Genomic DNA, 15,618 nt, shown 5'->3' with positions numbered 1-15,618 from the left:
CCTTTTTTCAAGTTTGTGTTCATCTTCATAACATGTATATTTACTGAAATAACTCTTCCCTACCAAGGTATGAAGAAGAAAAGTTAAAAAAGAAACAAAAAAGGTATATGCACACCTTGAATGGGTTGCATCTAGACTAGTCCATTTGCATTGCACAGACTAACTCTTCCTTATTTGTTGGTTAGCTTATAAACAAAGATAATAGCATTTGTAAATATAAATACATCCCAACTTCCAGATATAGAGTGAATCCAAAATTTCTAATGCTGAATATGACTTGGATTCACTTTGTTTTAATACCATATATAATGCCAATTAGGAATTAAAGACCATAGCCCCTTCTTCCTTTTTGGTCTAAGTACTAAATACTAATGGTGAAACCAGAGAAATTACTAAGAATAGTATTTAGAACACTAAATCCTTTTAAGACTTTATCTGTTTCACCATCTGCTTTAAATCTCCAACTTGTGTTTTTGAAATACTTAGGCAGACATTTTAAAGGAATCAGTTTATTTCCCTGGGGTTGATTATTATATTTGCAATGCATATATTCTTTGGCTAACCAACATTGATTTTCTTTTATGCTTAAATTAAATGGCTTGCTAACCAGTCAAATTCTACATGTGATAAAATACCTAAAAGTTCAATGTACCATTTAACAGTTAAACACTCTGCTTACTATTTTAAATTTAATTTTGAATACTTCTGCTTTGAGCGTAACAAACTATTATCTATTAATATCTTAGCATAAAAGATGAAAGGCAAGGGTTATATAAAATAGCTATGATTTTTTTATAGTAATTTAGAAAAATGTAGAATTTGGATCTAATTTGTTAGTAGATTTTTAAAATACTGACAGTTAAGTTAGCAAAGCATGGTTTAATACAATCTTTCTTAAGAGTTAAGGGGAGAGATTTATATGTAGTTATTTAACCATTCTAAGGAACCAGCTAGCTGGTACTGGAACATTCTTAACTTTGAACCCATTGTGGTTCTGTTAATGAGTGAGAATTCAGTAGGCCATGTCATAGAATCATAGCTTTACATTTCTGTATGACACTTTACAGTTTAACCAACACTTTAACATAGAGATGTAGACAGTGACTTTAGATCATGCTGATTTCTCATTCCTTTCTAGGCATTGCTATGCATTTGCCAAACAAGTAGCTAAAATTAAAAATATAATCTGTAATTGTAGAATATTTTGAAACCATCTGCTTCATGCATTTCAAAACAAATTGCCTTTGTTGATGAAATGTGCTGTATTATGCCTTTTTAAAAACTTTATAGTACTGTCAAGTAATTCAGACATCAGGAAAAAAGTGAAATTTGTGTTTATTTAAATGTATTGTTTGAAACCTATCACTACTATTTTATCTTTAGTTTTTTTCCTTTGTGTTTAACCTTAAATAGGATCATTACACATATCTTTCAGGCACTTAGCATTTGAACAGAGTTTCTTTGGCCTTAAAAAATAATAAATCATTGTCAATATGAGAATGATGAGATTTAATTTTCTGAATTAAATAGAAAGGCATATTTTTAAAACCAAACCTTACAGGAAGATAGGTGCAAGAGAACTTATTTAAGGTGTCATCTCCATGATAAATACTGGTGCTAAGGAGAGTACAAAACTATCAATATTGAAATGTAGCCATTTTGGAGGAGGGTAGGGTGTCAAACCATTTTATTGAGGGGCTTATGGGGAAGAGGGTCAAACAAATGCCAAGGAAGGTGAGATCCAGTGTCCTCAGCCAAGCCAGGATCTACGTAGCCTCACAGTTGTGGGAAAAGTATAGAGCAGTTTTAAATGTTTCAGATATTTCTTTCAAACAACTCAGTGCAAGTATGGCCAGGCAGGTATAGATTGTTAAAATGTTGCAATGGTATTTTATTTTATTTTATTTTTTTTTTTGGACAGCCACAGAAGCTGTGAGCTTAAGGATATTTCACATGTTGAAAAGACTTGATATATTTTGCTTGCCTTATCAAGAATATATACTTTTCAAATTTTTGATACCAATATTAAAAACATTTTAAAATGTTCATCTATCTGGCTTTACCACAAACCAGGACTTGCTTTTGGGTCTGATTCATTAATGCTCAGGTGATCATAGTAATGGAAACAAATGTGAAAAGTATCTTCCTGTATCATACCAGATTGTTTTAAACATCCCCATGTCAGTTGTTCAAACTACTACAAAGATAATAGTAATAGACTGTTGTGTATTATCTTTGAAGGGTTGTCTGTAATTATTGTGTGGTAATTATGAAATCCTAATAATCCCCACATGCCTAAATTTTGATAAGAACTCTGTCCAACACACCATAATTGAATGAGATTTTTAATCTACATTTAGATAGTTCTGAATGTTAATTTCTTACGGCTTCTTACTATCAAAATAAATAAAAGGCATTCACAGACTAAGTGTACCAGTAGATTTTGGAGAACAATTGTGGTTTTTATAAATACACATTTTTTTCAGTGAATTTCAAAAATATTAATTGATGGCATTAGTGGCACTTTCATATTTTAGTTAACAAAATCATTTTTGAGGGAGTTGTTTTTCCTGCCAGTCTTACCACTTGGATCCCTGCCGAAGCCAAGCTACAAGTCACCATTTTAATATGCCTTTGTAATTTGAACTTTTAAGAAAGTTTATGTGCATTTGTATGTAAAGTATTTTATAATCTTTAAACAACAGCCACATTTCTTGCCAGTGTCCTCTGCCTTTTAAAATTCTCTTTTCTGGTTGGGGAAATAATGTTGGGCAACTTTTTTACTATGTCTGCTTCTTTGCAAAGCTTTATTTTTAACAGAATAATATTCTATGCTAAAAGTAGTCATTTTTTTGGAAAGAAAATTGTTCAGTTGCTTGTGTCTTATTATGGTATATTTTTCTTTAAACAGAGTCGATCAAGAGCTTAATGGAAAACAAGATGAACCGAAAAGTGAACAGTAAGTTTGGCATCTAGTCCAAACAAGACTGAAGAATGTGCTGATGAAGCAATGCTTTTTTTGCATTTATAATGCACTTATTGGCCCGTATTTTTATGTAATCTATTAGAAAATTGACTTGACTTTTCCTAATGGACTCAAGGGACTGTTCACTGCTGTATTGGTTTGCAAGTTATCTTGAATTTAGCTCGTTAATAGCTAACTACATTGTAATCATTTTATATTTTATATTGCTAAATAGCAGAGAACCACACTTTATATAAAGCAATTTTTGCATTTGTTTATTGAATGATGCATCTTCTTCAGTAAAATATTTATATGCATAAATGGTAAAGGAAAGAAATAATATATATTTTTATGTTTTTGAGCAATATTTTTTAATATGTACCTGTCTTGTGGAAAAATGTGCAGGTAAATAAGACCATGATTTTGTAAAATGTGTATTAGGATTTTTGTTTTTGTAGATGGTTAAATACATTTCCCAGGTAACTTAGAAAATTAAGTTGCTCATAAGGTGAGGGACAGTTAAACTGATTCTCATAATACCCAAAGATCATGTACATAATCTAAGTAGATTAGTACCATCACAAGCTTCTTTCTCACTTACATATTATTAATTCAGAAGCGCATTGCACGCTTTTCCTTTTTAAACTTTAAGACAAATCAAAAAGCCATTTTTAGAACCAGAGAATTTAAGAGGCTAGAAATTGGGGTTTTTATATATGTATATATGGGACATTTTATCTTCTGGCCCAAAGCCAGAACTTTTATAAAAATCTTGAGTTTGTTCACTAATGTGAAATAAGCTGTGTGTCCAGGGTATTGCTCCCCTGAAGGCAAGTGCTATGTAGTAGTGCAGAGACTGATGAGTTCTTCACTATCACAACTTTTTCTGTAGAAAACAGGGGCTGCTTTTTAAACTGTTCTCACTGCGGGCACTTTACCAAAATACTTCCATATCAGTTATTTGAACTCAAGAGTTGTTTGACCTAGTCAGATATGGTGTGTTTTCAAGTTTGTATTGAATAGTGTTTCACAATACTGCAAATTAGGTTAATTTTGTAAGTCTTTATGTCATTATATTGTGTGAAGCATATAAACTCTGTTTCATTTGTTAAATAGCTTTACATTGAAATAAATTGTGCTTGTGCCTCCAAACAGAGCTTATTACCCACAAAATCATTCTAAAACAACAGATTGGTGTAATATCGTGTTACATATGCGAGAGATTCTTGTACATTTAGTAAACTTAATACCCTCCAAATTTGAGGGTCACACTACTCTCCAACCCTTTCTGTAAGGTATTTTGGCCTGGAGTAGCAAAATTGAAGTGAAGTGTATGTGAGCTAAGCTTTTAAGATTTTTTTTCTATTATAGACTGAACACACGTGGCTTTTACCATTGCCATTTTTTAGTAAGTTTCTGTTACAAAAGGGAATTTTCCTTTACTTTTTGTCCTCAGTCTTAAACTTGGTGTGCTAACTCCATAATCCAATGGGAGATGCTGGAGAGTTCCCAGTTGAGACATTCCTCAGCAGATCCTGAACTAATGTTGTTAACAGTGAATTAAGCCAAAACCATTAGTGCTTATTCACATCTTAGAAACACTTTGTGTTGAAGAAGCAAACTAACAATAACAATTTAGGCATTCCTTCTGAATGTATCATATGAGGATTTTTTAATAGGTAGTTTTCCACCATATACTTGGTTCTTTGGTTTGAAAAATACAAAGAATAATTTCAGCTTTTTTGTGTGTTTATTGGTTTTTGCTTTTGCAGTCGTTGTTCCTAATTATAGATACAACTTGTTGCAAAAGTGATGCTTTTGTAAGTATCTTTTTAAGATAGAAGTGGCCTATGTGCTGTTAAACATTAAAATTCAGAGGGAACAGTGATAACACATGGGATGTGCTGTGAATCACTAGATTAAAAACATATCTGGTTTAACCTGCACTTTAACAGAATCTGGTATAGGGATGTGCCCAACAATAAATGTTTCATAACTATGACAGTTAAGGTCATAACTAGTAGGTTAAAAGAAAACCATTTAAGTTTATTTATAATTTGTGGCTATGTAATATTTTCTCATATTATTCAACTTACTGACTGAGGTGAAACTACATATAACTGTACTATTTTATCTTTCTGCTGTGGTCATGGGTCTGACTTGTTTGATGTTTCTGTCACTATTTTTTGTTACACATAGGCTCTGAGTGCCCCTTTTTACTCAATTTTTCATTTGAAGTGATTTGATTCTGTGTTCTGCTTGAACATGTTTCTAAGAAAGCACCAAGGGAAGATGTTATTATATTGACCCCACAGTTGAAGCTTAATAGTGTTTAACCCAGAGGGATGGGTATGAAGAAATATGATTCTAAGTAGGGTCCAGCAGGGTAGTTGGAAAGAAAGATAAAACTAGAAAGAGAAAGAAAACCTTTAAAAGGGGATAAAGACTTAGCTGTTATCTAAGATGCCACTGAATGTGTCCCTCTTAAGGGAAGTACTATGTGTGGCAGCTGGTGACACCATTTCTTGTATCCAGGAGGAAAACCTGAAGGCTACCCACAGAATGTATGAATAAGGAGACCATGGATCGAAGGGGAAAAGGCTGATAATACATGCCTTTGCTGAGAATTCCTGCTTTCCTCTGCTTTCTTTGTCTCTTCATACCGTAACAAGTTTGAACACAGAGGGTTAGCAATTACAGTGCTTAGAAGTTTAGGATTGAGTTAGTTCATGTTTCACAGTTGGTAAACATTAATGTAGTCTTCCAAAGTGGACATCACTATTTAGTAACTGCACTGAATACTGAAATCTGCTGATTGACAGGTATATATCTGTAAGTAGAATTTCTTCAAATGCAATTCCAGAATTGAAAAAGGTAAGGGATCTGCTTTTAGATAAAGACTTTTTTAAATGACTATATAGGCATTTCTAGTTGGCGGTTGATGTGAATGCTCAGGGAATTTGGGAAAGTGATTTAATAAAAAAGTGGCTTTTTAGATTTTTTCAATTGATGGATAAATTAGCATTATGATATATCAGGTAGAACAGGCCAGTTTCTTGATGAGGTCAGTAGGGTTGTATGTAAGGTAACAGTAGCTTCATCCTTCTTTTCCTCTGTTGTATGAGGAAAATTATTAAGATTGCTCAGTAAGGCGGGAGGAGGAGATAGGCTGAAAATAGAGATTGATACACCATTCTATTTTGTTTTGTGCCTGATTTTTCCCCTATCCTGTGGATATTTGAGAAGTCGATCACAAACAAATATCAGAGGGATGGAGTAAAAAGAGGAATAAATTAATTATAAGTAGGCCTATTTTGCTGTTTAAATAGTTTATCTTGTCATAGGAATAGGAATTGTATAGTTGGAGTTGCTGGGAGAAAGTCAAGAACTTAGACTTACATGGGAAAGCCAACTGGTAAGGGAAGTGTGATATTATCTACTTAATGTTCTAAATGTACAAAAGAATTACATGGTGAGTGTTTCATCTCCCTCTCCCCTTCCTGTGATTCTGAATCAGATCAATAGTGAGACCCAGTAATGTAACTTTCCCTGAAAGTTCTAAATGGTAATTGAAAATAAAGTAGTATAGTATGTTGAACAGTAAAGAGTGACAATAAAATTTGGGTAGAACAGTTGTGACTATAATAGATCTTCTATTTAATTTCTTATGTTTTGAGAACTAAATGTGCTATTAAAAATTCACATAAAGCACTTAATAAATCAAGCACCAGATGAAGATCAAGAGTTTAGTGCTTTCATTAAAGAATGATATTAAGATTTTTGTTTCAAATAGTTGATTTTAAGACATTCTACAAGAGGTGAAAACATTTGCATTTGGCAATTTTTATGCATTTTTACATTCCGTTTGGCTAAGGAGGAACTTGGGAAATAACATCATCGGCTACTCCACTGCACTGTTTGTACACAGACTTTCTCGAGTTTAATGTCCCTTGAACAGTTGGTTCATTGTTTATTTACGTAATCCTAGCTAGTACATATTGGTGGTGTTCAGGGCCACTGACTTGCACAGCCCTTGGGGCACTAGTCACATAGAACACAATTCAAAGTTTGTCAGACACTAACGCACTTTGATACACGTTTCAAAAATATTTTTGTTACCACAAGTTCACATGCTGTCAGTTAAGACAAAATTACTGTACTGTGATCATTTTACTACTATTAGGATGATGCTGCCTAGTCTAGTACTGTCATTTTACAGTACTAGAGAAATTTAGTTCTGATGTCTGTGTGTGCAAGATGGTGATGTGGTCCCTGTAAGAAATACTAGGGTTGGTCGTGATTTACTAAGGAGATGTAATATATTTTCTTTTCCTTTGACCTGTTAGGAATACAATAACTTGTCTTGATTTGTTGCACATTTTTGCAACGTTAATGAATTTAAATAAATAAATTGGAAAACTTGTTTTTGCCTCATTTTATCGGATTTTTCTGTCTTCCATTATGCTACTAGATTTTTTGCTCTGAATTACCTTACAAGCCTTTTCAAGTAATTTCAGACCTTTAGTCTTGTTTCTCTTTCTATAGTCTGAGTGCTTCCTGTTCCTTGCAGGAGTAAGGATAGTTTAAGGGCCTGCTCAGAGATCCCAGTTGGTAACACTTTTTTTTGCACTGCTCTACTCATTACAGCTGTTTTAATCCTTAGGCTACCATGCATCCTGGCACCTAAAGGAATTTGGGATTGTACAAACTCGAAATATAAATTGAAGTATTCATCTTGTATATTAGGTACAAATTTTAAATACAAATTCTTCCAAATTAAAATTCTTCATGAATTAGTCACCAACTATTATAAAAGCTTGCCGGTCTAAATTAATTGCCGCCGCCGTATTCTGAATGGTAAAAAAGATGCCCTGCTGTAATCTTTTCAGAATTTAACTTCAATTTAGTATTACAAGGTCTTCAACGGTATTACCCAGAACACACTTCAGGCATAAAATATGAATGTCCTACCTTTCTTTCACTGTGCATCTAACAGTGGAGAAGATTAGTTTCTCAAAATTAAAATTCCCGTACGATTCGGTAGGCCTGGTGAACTCGAATAGGAACAGCCCGCCGCTCTAGGGTTTGGCGCTCCGGCCCCGCCCTTCCCTCGCCTGGAGTGAGTGGCGTGCGAGAGCGGGCTGGGCGGGGCCTCTCGGCCCACGGACAGGGTGTCACTTCCAGGTTCCGCGAGCACTTCCGGGTCGTCGGCCCAGCTCTGCGGGCTCTGCGGTTTCTGCGGCGAGTGAAGCCCGTGGTCGGGGTGTAGGAGCGTCGTGCTGGGCTCCTGGCCGCTTCTGTCCGCTCTGCGGCGGGAGGCGCCTTTCCCACAGGTAGTGAGTGGGTGAGCTGGCAGGGTAGGGAGGGGAAGTCGGGCCCGCGCTCCCTGCCGGCCCCCGGAGCTGGGGCTGCGGTTGGTTAGGTCGTCTCCGAGGGCGACTTGGAGGGCTCTTGTCTCCCACGGTCGGCCCGTTACCAACTTCGTTGCCGGCAAGGCCGGTACCGGGGAAGGGAGGCAAGGAGGCAGGGGATGGTTACGTCCTGTGGCGGGAGGCTTGTCCACCCGGCGCCAGCAGAACTGACCGGGGGGAGGTCCTCAGCTCAGCACTGTATTTTCAGCCAGGTGAATGTCTTAAAGCATCGAGGTCAGCGACTTGTGTTTATGCCGCATTTCGGGGAGCATTTCTTAAGTGTCTCTTTCCTGCGTTTCGTCGCTTGTTGAAAGTCTGCTTTCAACTTTCTTCTTGCGAACTCCGACAAAGGAACGAATTTAAACTGGGTGGTTTAATCAAGAGAGACTAGGACTAGTTACTTCCGAATTTGGAGCTTTCTGATTTTCTAGACTGCAACATGAGAAGGGAGTAATATAAATTTCTGTAGCTGATACCACATTTAAGATCATTAAAGCGAGTAATTTTAACGTTTAAATAACTTTAGCTATTTTCCCGATAACTCTTAGACTTGTCAAATGGGGCACAACACAAGATTGTGTAAAGTTTTAATCTACTTTGTAAAGTTTTTATCTCCCTATTGAGACCACCTTGCCCCTTTTGATACTGCCTACACACACACGATGATGTTTGCCTTCATTCATTCATCGAACGAATGTTTTATTGCCTGTGTCAGGTACTGTTCTAGACGCCCATTTTACGTCAGTGAATAAAACAGACAAAATTGTGTGCCCTCTTGGAGCTTACGTTCTATTGGAGGATGCATAAAATAAACATAAAAGAAGTACATTATATGTATAATGTTTTAGAAGGCGATGGTACCCTCAAAGAAACTGAGCAAGAAGATAAAGGGGTATGAGGAAGTTCCAGAATGGAGGTGGGAATTGGTATTTTAAATATGTTGGTCTGTTTAAGCCTCACTTAGGAGGTGCTATTTGAGCAAAAGCTTGAAGGAATTAAGAACATTAGCCAAGTGAATAGCTGAGGAGAGCCTTCCGGGCAGAAAGAGCAGCCATTACAAAGGCTCTTAAGCCTATCATGTTTGAGGAATAACCAGGAAGCCAGTATGTCTGGAGAGGAATGAGCAAAGGGAGGAAAAGGGGAGGGTTAAATAGTAGATAAAGTAGATGAGACCATGGGTAGCCAGATCATTGTAAGGAGTGATGAAAGCCATAGGAGGTTTTTTGTTTGTTTTTGAGACAGGGTCTGGAACTGTTGCCCAGGCTACAGTGCAGTGGCGTCATCATAGCTCATTGCAACCTGAAACTCCTGGGCTCAAGCAATCCTGCCTCAGCCTCCCAAGTAGCTGGGACTACAGGTGCACCACCACACCTGGCTAATTTTTCTATTTTTTGTAGAGATAGGGCCTCACTCTTGCTCAAGGTGGTCTCGAACTCTCCGTCTCAAGCGATCCTCCCTCCTCAGCCTCCGAGAGTGCTAGTATTACAGGTACGAGCCACCGTGCCCAGCCCATGGAAGATTTTGAGTAGAGAAGGAAACATGCTCTAACCTATGTTTTAGAAGATCACCCTGGCTGTGAGTTGTGATTAGAGTGTAGAAGGCAAGTGTAGAAGTAGGGAAATCAGTTAGAGGCTATTATAGTATTCCAAATCATGGTGATAGTGGCCAAGGCCAGGGTGATAGCAGTGGAGATGGTGAGAAGTGGTTGGATTCTGAATGCATTTTCAAGGTAGACCTTACAGGATTTGCTAGGAATTGGATGTGGAAGGTGACTTCAAAGGTTTTGCCTAAGCCTATAGAAGTACAGAATTATTTCAACTGAAACATAAAAGATAACAAGTAGAGATATTGAGTAGGCAGCTAGATCTAGAAAAGAGAAGTCCTAATACAGTGTATGACTCTGTGGTTCGTCAGCAATGGTATGTGAAGCTATGAGAGTGAATGTTATCACTGAGGAGTGGGTGTAGACAGAAAGTAGCAGAGGACCAAGGACTGTGTCGTCTGGCATTAAGAGTTTAGGGAGAAGAGGATCAACCAACAAACAGTATAAAGAAGAATGAACCAGTAAGTTAAAGTTAAAAGGACAACCCAAAAAGTGTAGTGTCCAAGAAGCCAAGCAAAGATCCTTTAACAAAGAGGAGGAACTAATCAGCTGTGGGAAATGCTCTAGTCTGGTGAGGATTGAGGATTAGCTTTAGCAATGCTGTTGGTGACCTTCACCTGTTTGTTTCATTAGAGTGCTGAGGCAAAAGTCAGTTTAAGAGAAAATGGGGGAAAAAAGAATGGAAGAGAGTGAGTACAGACAACTTTAAGTAAAGTCCTTCTGGAAAGGGGAACAAGAGAAATAGAGTGTAGCTGGCAGGGGAAGTGGGTTGAGGGAGTATTTTTGGTTTTTGGTTTTTTTAAGATAAGTAGCCACCTGTTTGCTGATGGTAATGATCCATAGAGGAAATTTGACGGTGAGGGAGAGAAAGAACAATGGAATTGTTAGAACAATATCCTCCAGTGCACTAGAGGGGATAACACCTTATACAAAGGTAGAAGGATTGGATTTAGGTAAAAGCATGTAGAATTCAACTATGGTGACAAACAGGGAGGCAGAGTATATGCGTACAAGTTGAACGTCCCAAATCCAAAATGCTCCAAAGACCAAAATTGAGCACCAACGTGACACTCAAAGGGAATGCTCTTTGGAGAATTTTGGATTTCATATTTTTGGATTTGAGATGCTCAACCCGTAAGTTAATATGATGCAAATATCCTAAATTCCAAAACACTTCTGGTCCCAAGCATTTCAGATACGGGATGTTCAACCTGCATGGATATTGGTAGGTGGTTAGATGTGGTTATGAGTCTGGAAATTTTCATTGCTTCAGTTTCCTCAGTAAAGCAGAAAATTTTGTATCACAGATATATTTCTAATATTTGATATTAGTGCTTTGATATACCACTGAGTTATTTATTCACTCAACAAATACTTGTTGAATACTTACTGCATACATTGTTCTAGGTGGCAGATATATAACTGAACAGTCCCCACCTTCATAGATCATCTATTTTAGTAGATGGAGACAGAATAAGCATATGTATATCAACTTCAGTAATGGTATGAATGAAAATAAAGCAGTGTGAGAAGGAAGAGGGGTAGTTCTTCTTTATAGCTTGGTCACAGAAGGCCTTTCTGATGAGGTGACGTTTTAGCAGAGATCTGAACCAAATGAGTAAGTGAACTATGCAGATATCTGGGAAGAACACTTATAGCAAAAAGAGCAGCCAGCACAAAGGCCCTCAAGGAGGAACATGCTTTCCATGATGAAGAGCAGCAGGTGACCACTATAACTGGAGCAGGGTGAGTGGGGAGCGTACGTAGATAAAGATAGGGGTAGGAGACAGTAGGGGACCAAATCCTGTAGGCCTTGCAAATCATGGGAAGGACTTTGTGTTTTTTACTCGAAGTGAAATGGGATGCCGCTGTTGGTGGTTTCGATTAGACCAATGACGTGATTTGCCTTGTGTTTTAAAATCTCAGCCTGGCTGCTGTGAGGGTGGGGCTGGGATAGGGAAGGGTGGAAAGAGGGAGACCACTTAATGGTCTGTCACATTAATTTTAGTCACAGATGATGGTGACTTAGAGTGATAGCATTGAAGATGGTAGAAGTTGTCAGATTCTGGCTCTATTTAGAAGGAAGAGCTGAAAGGATTGGCTGACAGATTGAATGTCAGGTAAGAAAAAAAGAAAGATACTAATGTTGACTCTAAGGTTTTGGGGCTGTATTACTGGATGACTACATTTTCTGATTACTGAGGTGGATAAAACCGAGAACAGCAAATTTGGAGGGGTAGTATCAGGAATTTGCTTTTTTGATTAATTTGAGCTACCTACTTGATTTTTATCTAGTGTCAAGTAGGCAGTTTTATACGTGGGTTGTCCAGAAGGTATCCAGCCATGTGGTATGAAAAATCACATTAACAGTGGCCGAATACTTTCCAGACAGCCCTTGTATATGGGTACAAAGGGAGAATTCAGGGGTGGAGATACAAATTTGGGAGTCTAAGCCTGGATGAGGTAACTAAGGGAGTAAAGCATGTGGAGAAGAGAAGACCTAAGAGGCCTTAGGGCAGTCCAGTAGTTAGAAGTCAGGGAACTGAGGAGGAACCAGCAAGAAAAAACAAGAAATGTAGTAGTATCTAGTGAGGTGATAGTAGAGAACTGAGAGTGCTGTCCCATAGCCAAAGAAATATTTCAAAAAGGCATAAATGATCTGTCGTAGCAAATGCAGACAAGGCATGTAATGTGAAGACTGGTGGCTGACCATTAATTTTGCTGAATTTTACCTGATGGTTACTGAAATGTATCTCCTCCTGTTCATCTCTAGACAGAAAGTGCCATGAGGTCAGGGATCTTATACCTGACAAGTAGTAGCTCAGTTAATATTTGTTGAATCTGTACTACTGCTACCCTTTTTAAGCCCTCATCCCTCATCTGTTTCTTTTTTTTATTGATGCATAATAGATTTATGTTTTGGGATACATGAGATAATATACATTCATATAATTAAATCAGGATAATTGGGATATCCATCATTTTAAATATTCATCTCTATGCTAGGAACATTTGAATTATATACATTAATGTTAACTATAGTCATGGTACTGATCTATCAAGCATCAAGTCTTATTTCTTGTGACTGTATATTTGTACCCATCTGTTTCTGATCTCACACTCAAACCCATTTGACCTTTTTTGCCCAAAATGCTTCAGTGGCACCCCATTGCCCAAACCTCTCCTGCAGAATAAGTCCATCCATGCCATCTCTTTCAGCCACTGCCTGTTCATACTTAATGCCCTAATAATGTGGAATAGTTTGTTTCTCAAACTGAAGAATCAGTTTGAAGAATCAGGAAGCTTTTCTGAGCCAACTGTCTTAGTGCACAGGCAGCCTCCGTAGTATGCTGTGTTATCTGTGTCACAGGTCTTACTTTATACTGAATTTAGCCTTTTTGTGTATCCATTACCCTCTCCAGGGTATAAATTTAGGATTGGGAATATATCTTTAGTCCTCTTCCTCTCCCTGGTACCTGTCACAGTGCCATCCTTTTGGTAGGCACTCTGTAAATACTGAATTTTAAGAGAACAGGAAAATAAAGGGGCAGGCATGCAAATGTGAGCTGAAGATTGTCTGCATTAGTGATTTGACAGCAAATAGGATGGTACATGAAAAATTCTTGCTTTAGATGGCAGACTTTTGAAAAAGTGGTAAAGATATACATTTTATAAATATAACATCTACACTGTATAAAGGAGTATAAATGCCTATGTCAAAATTACAGAAAAGAGAAAAATCGTTAACTATTCCTTGTAATTATAAAATTATTATATAGTAACTTACAATTACTAAGAATTCTATTAGTATTAATACTGTCTTAGACTATATGAAGTAGACTTTATTACATAATTTATAATGTTACAGTATGATTTTTTTTAACAATTTTATATTAAATTTTTAGGACATCAATGCAAGCCTAAATAAGAATAACAATTTCTTCCTCCTAAAGCCATGGCATATCAGTTATACAGAAACACCACTTTGGGAAACAGTCTTCAGGAGAGCCTAGATGAGCTCATACAGGTGAGACTAAAAATCAAACATTTTTATTTTGATGGGCCTGCAATAATTCTCATCATATCCTTTATCCCATGTAAAGAGATATGAGGTAAAATCACTTAGACTATTTGACCTAACAAGTCAGTATCACTCACCAATGAATAACGTGAGATTCCTGTTTATTATACCATCCTGACAACAGACACAAAATATAATGATGATTGAATGATACACATGAATATAGCTAAATCTTCAAAATTTTTTGTTAAACATAAAAATTGAGGTTATTGGTTTTAGATTCATATTTAGAAGAAAAAGAAGATTTAGAAAATTGTTGGTTTTAGACTCATGTAGTTTTAAGATAATTTTGTCCAGTTCAGTAAAGTATTTTTAGATTTAAATTAGAATTTTGAATTTATGTTTCAATTTTAAGAGAATTAACTTTTTAATATAAACCTCCCAACCAAGAACAAATTATTTCCATTCCTCGATATATTTTATGGGCTTTAATAAGACTTAATAGGTGTTTTTTTCATATAGGCCCTATGTATTTTATTTAAAAGAAATGGTTTCTTTGAGTTATTGAAAACCTCTTTCCAGACACTGTGAAGGGACGATAGACAAAGTTTTGTTCTGGCTTTGTAACATCACAGCATGTTTTCTTTTTAAAATTATTTTTCTGTCAAGATAGTGCAAAAGATACTTTCAGGTTTCAGGCTTTGCTTCTTCATTGTCAATTATGGCAAAGGAGAATAAAGAATTCTAGTTTAGAGGCTCTGGTTAACCTCAGTTAAATTTTAGATGAAAATTTGTATATTTTTACTTACTTTGATGTTCTTCCCTAAGAGGATTTATGACCTTTACTTTTTCTCAGTCTCAACAGATCACCCCACAACTTGCCCTTCAAGTTCTACTTCAGTTTGATAAGGCTATAAATTCAGCACTGGCTCAGAGGGTCAGGAACAGAGTCAATTTCAGGGTAAGGATATTTTCCTAAATTTAGAAGCCTGCACCAATGGTTGTTACGGTAGTGTTTTTTAGGACCCCTACATATTTATTAATCGTAAGATGAAGAAATGGTTTAGTCAGATTTTGGAATTTGTTTTGTAATAACTAAATTATAATACTTTTGAATCAACTGTATACTACTAAGTTCATCCACTTAATGTGAGATAGAGTTGCTTTTAGATTTTTATTCCATTGTTTCACAAATCAGCCTGTGTATGTTTGGCTATCTTCCCTGAAGACTTACTGAGATTTCATACACCTGAAACATTATCTGCAGGATTGAAGGTAAGTGACAAAGTAATCCCCTAGGTTCACAGTTATGTTTCAAACTCTGGCTTTCACCCATACCAAGGAAGTACACAGTTATTTCTAGAAACTTCATGTTATCTCCCACCCACTCCTTGATAGCATGGCTTATAAAAACTTGATCTAGTGGTAGATAATAGTCTGTTTTGATAGCTTAATCTCATTTGAGTCATTCATACTTTGAAAAGTCATCTATTCAAAGCTGAACAAAGTTATGTTCCAATTTCATAGTTAATTCAGATTAAGGGTCCATTGAAAGAATCATGGTAGAATAGAAATAATTTTACCATATTATGATACGATATTATGATATTGAAGGAGT

At 36.5% G+C, this 15,618-nt stretch overlaps 2 protein-coding genes across 4 annotated transcripts in view; both read left to right on the top strand.

Moving 5' to 3' along the window:
- BNIP2 (BCL2/adenovirus E1B 19kDa interacting protein 2) overlaps positions 1-3,289 on the top strand; it is a 60,634-nt gene extending 57,345 nt beyond the window's left edge. Inside the window, 1 exon segment of the mRNA XM_012658030.1 lies at positions 2,912-3,289. Within this exon segment, the coding sequence (XP_012513484.1) occupies positions 2,912-2,963 (52 nt within the window). The 3' untranslated portion in view covers positions 2,964-3,289.
- A 4,867-nt stretch (positions 3,290-8,156) lies between these two features.
- The window catches only part of GTF2A2 (general transcription factor IIA, 2, 12kDa), a 16,402-nt gene continuing 8,940 nt past the window's right edge, over positions 8,157-15,618 (top strand). Inside the window, exons 1-3 of one of the 3 annotated variants that reach the window (XM_012658037.1) lie at positions 8,157-8,298; positions 13,885-14,006; positions 14,857-14,961. In XM_012658037.1, the coding sequence (XP_012513491.1) occupies positions 13,935-14,006; positions 14,857-14,961 (177 nt within the window). In that variant the 5' untranslated portion in view covers positions 8,157-8,298; positions 13,885-13,934. Of the gene's footprint in view, positions 8,299-12,020; positions 12,100-13,884; positions 14,007-14,856; positions 14,962-15,618 lie in introns of those variants that run through there. The other 2 variants (XM_012658039.1, XM_012658038.1) reach the window with 2 other exon arrangements.

This window comes from Propithecus coquereli, unplaced genomic scaffold, assembly GCF_000956105.1.
Source record: "Propithecus coquereli isolate 6110/MARCELLA unplaced genomic scaffold, Pcoq_1.0 Scaffold57, whole genome shotgun sequence".
Lineage (NCBI taxonomy): Eukaryota > Metazoa > Chordata > Mammalia > Primates > Indriidae > Propithecus > Propithecus coquereli.
This window is presented reverse-complemented; position numbering and strand designations above follow the sequence as displayed.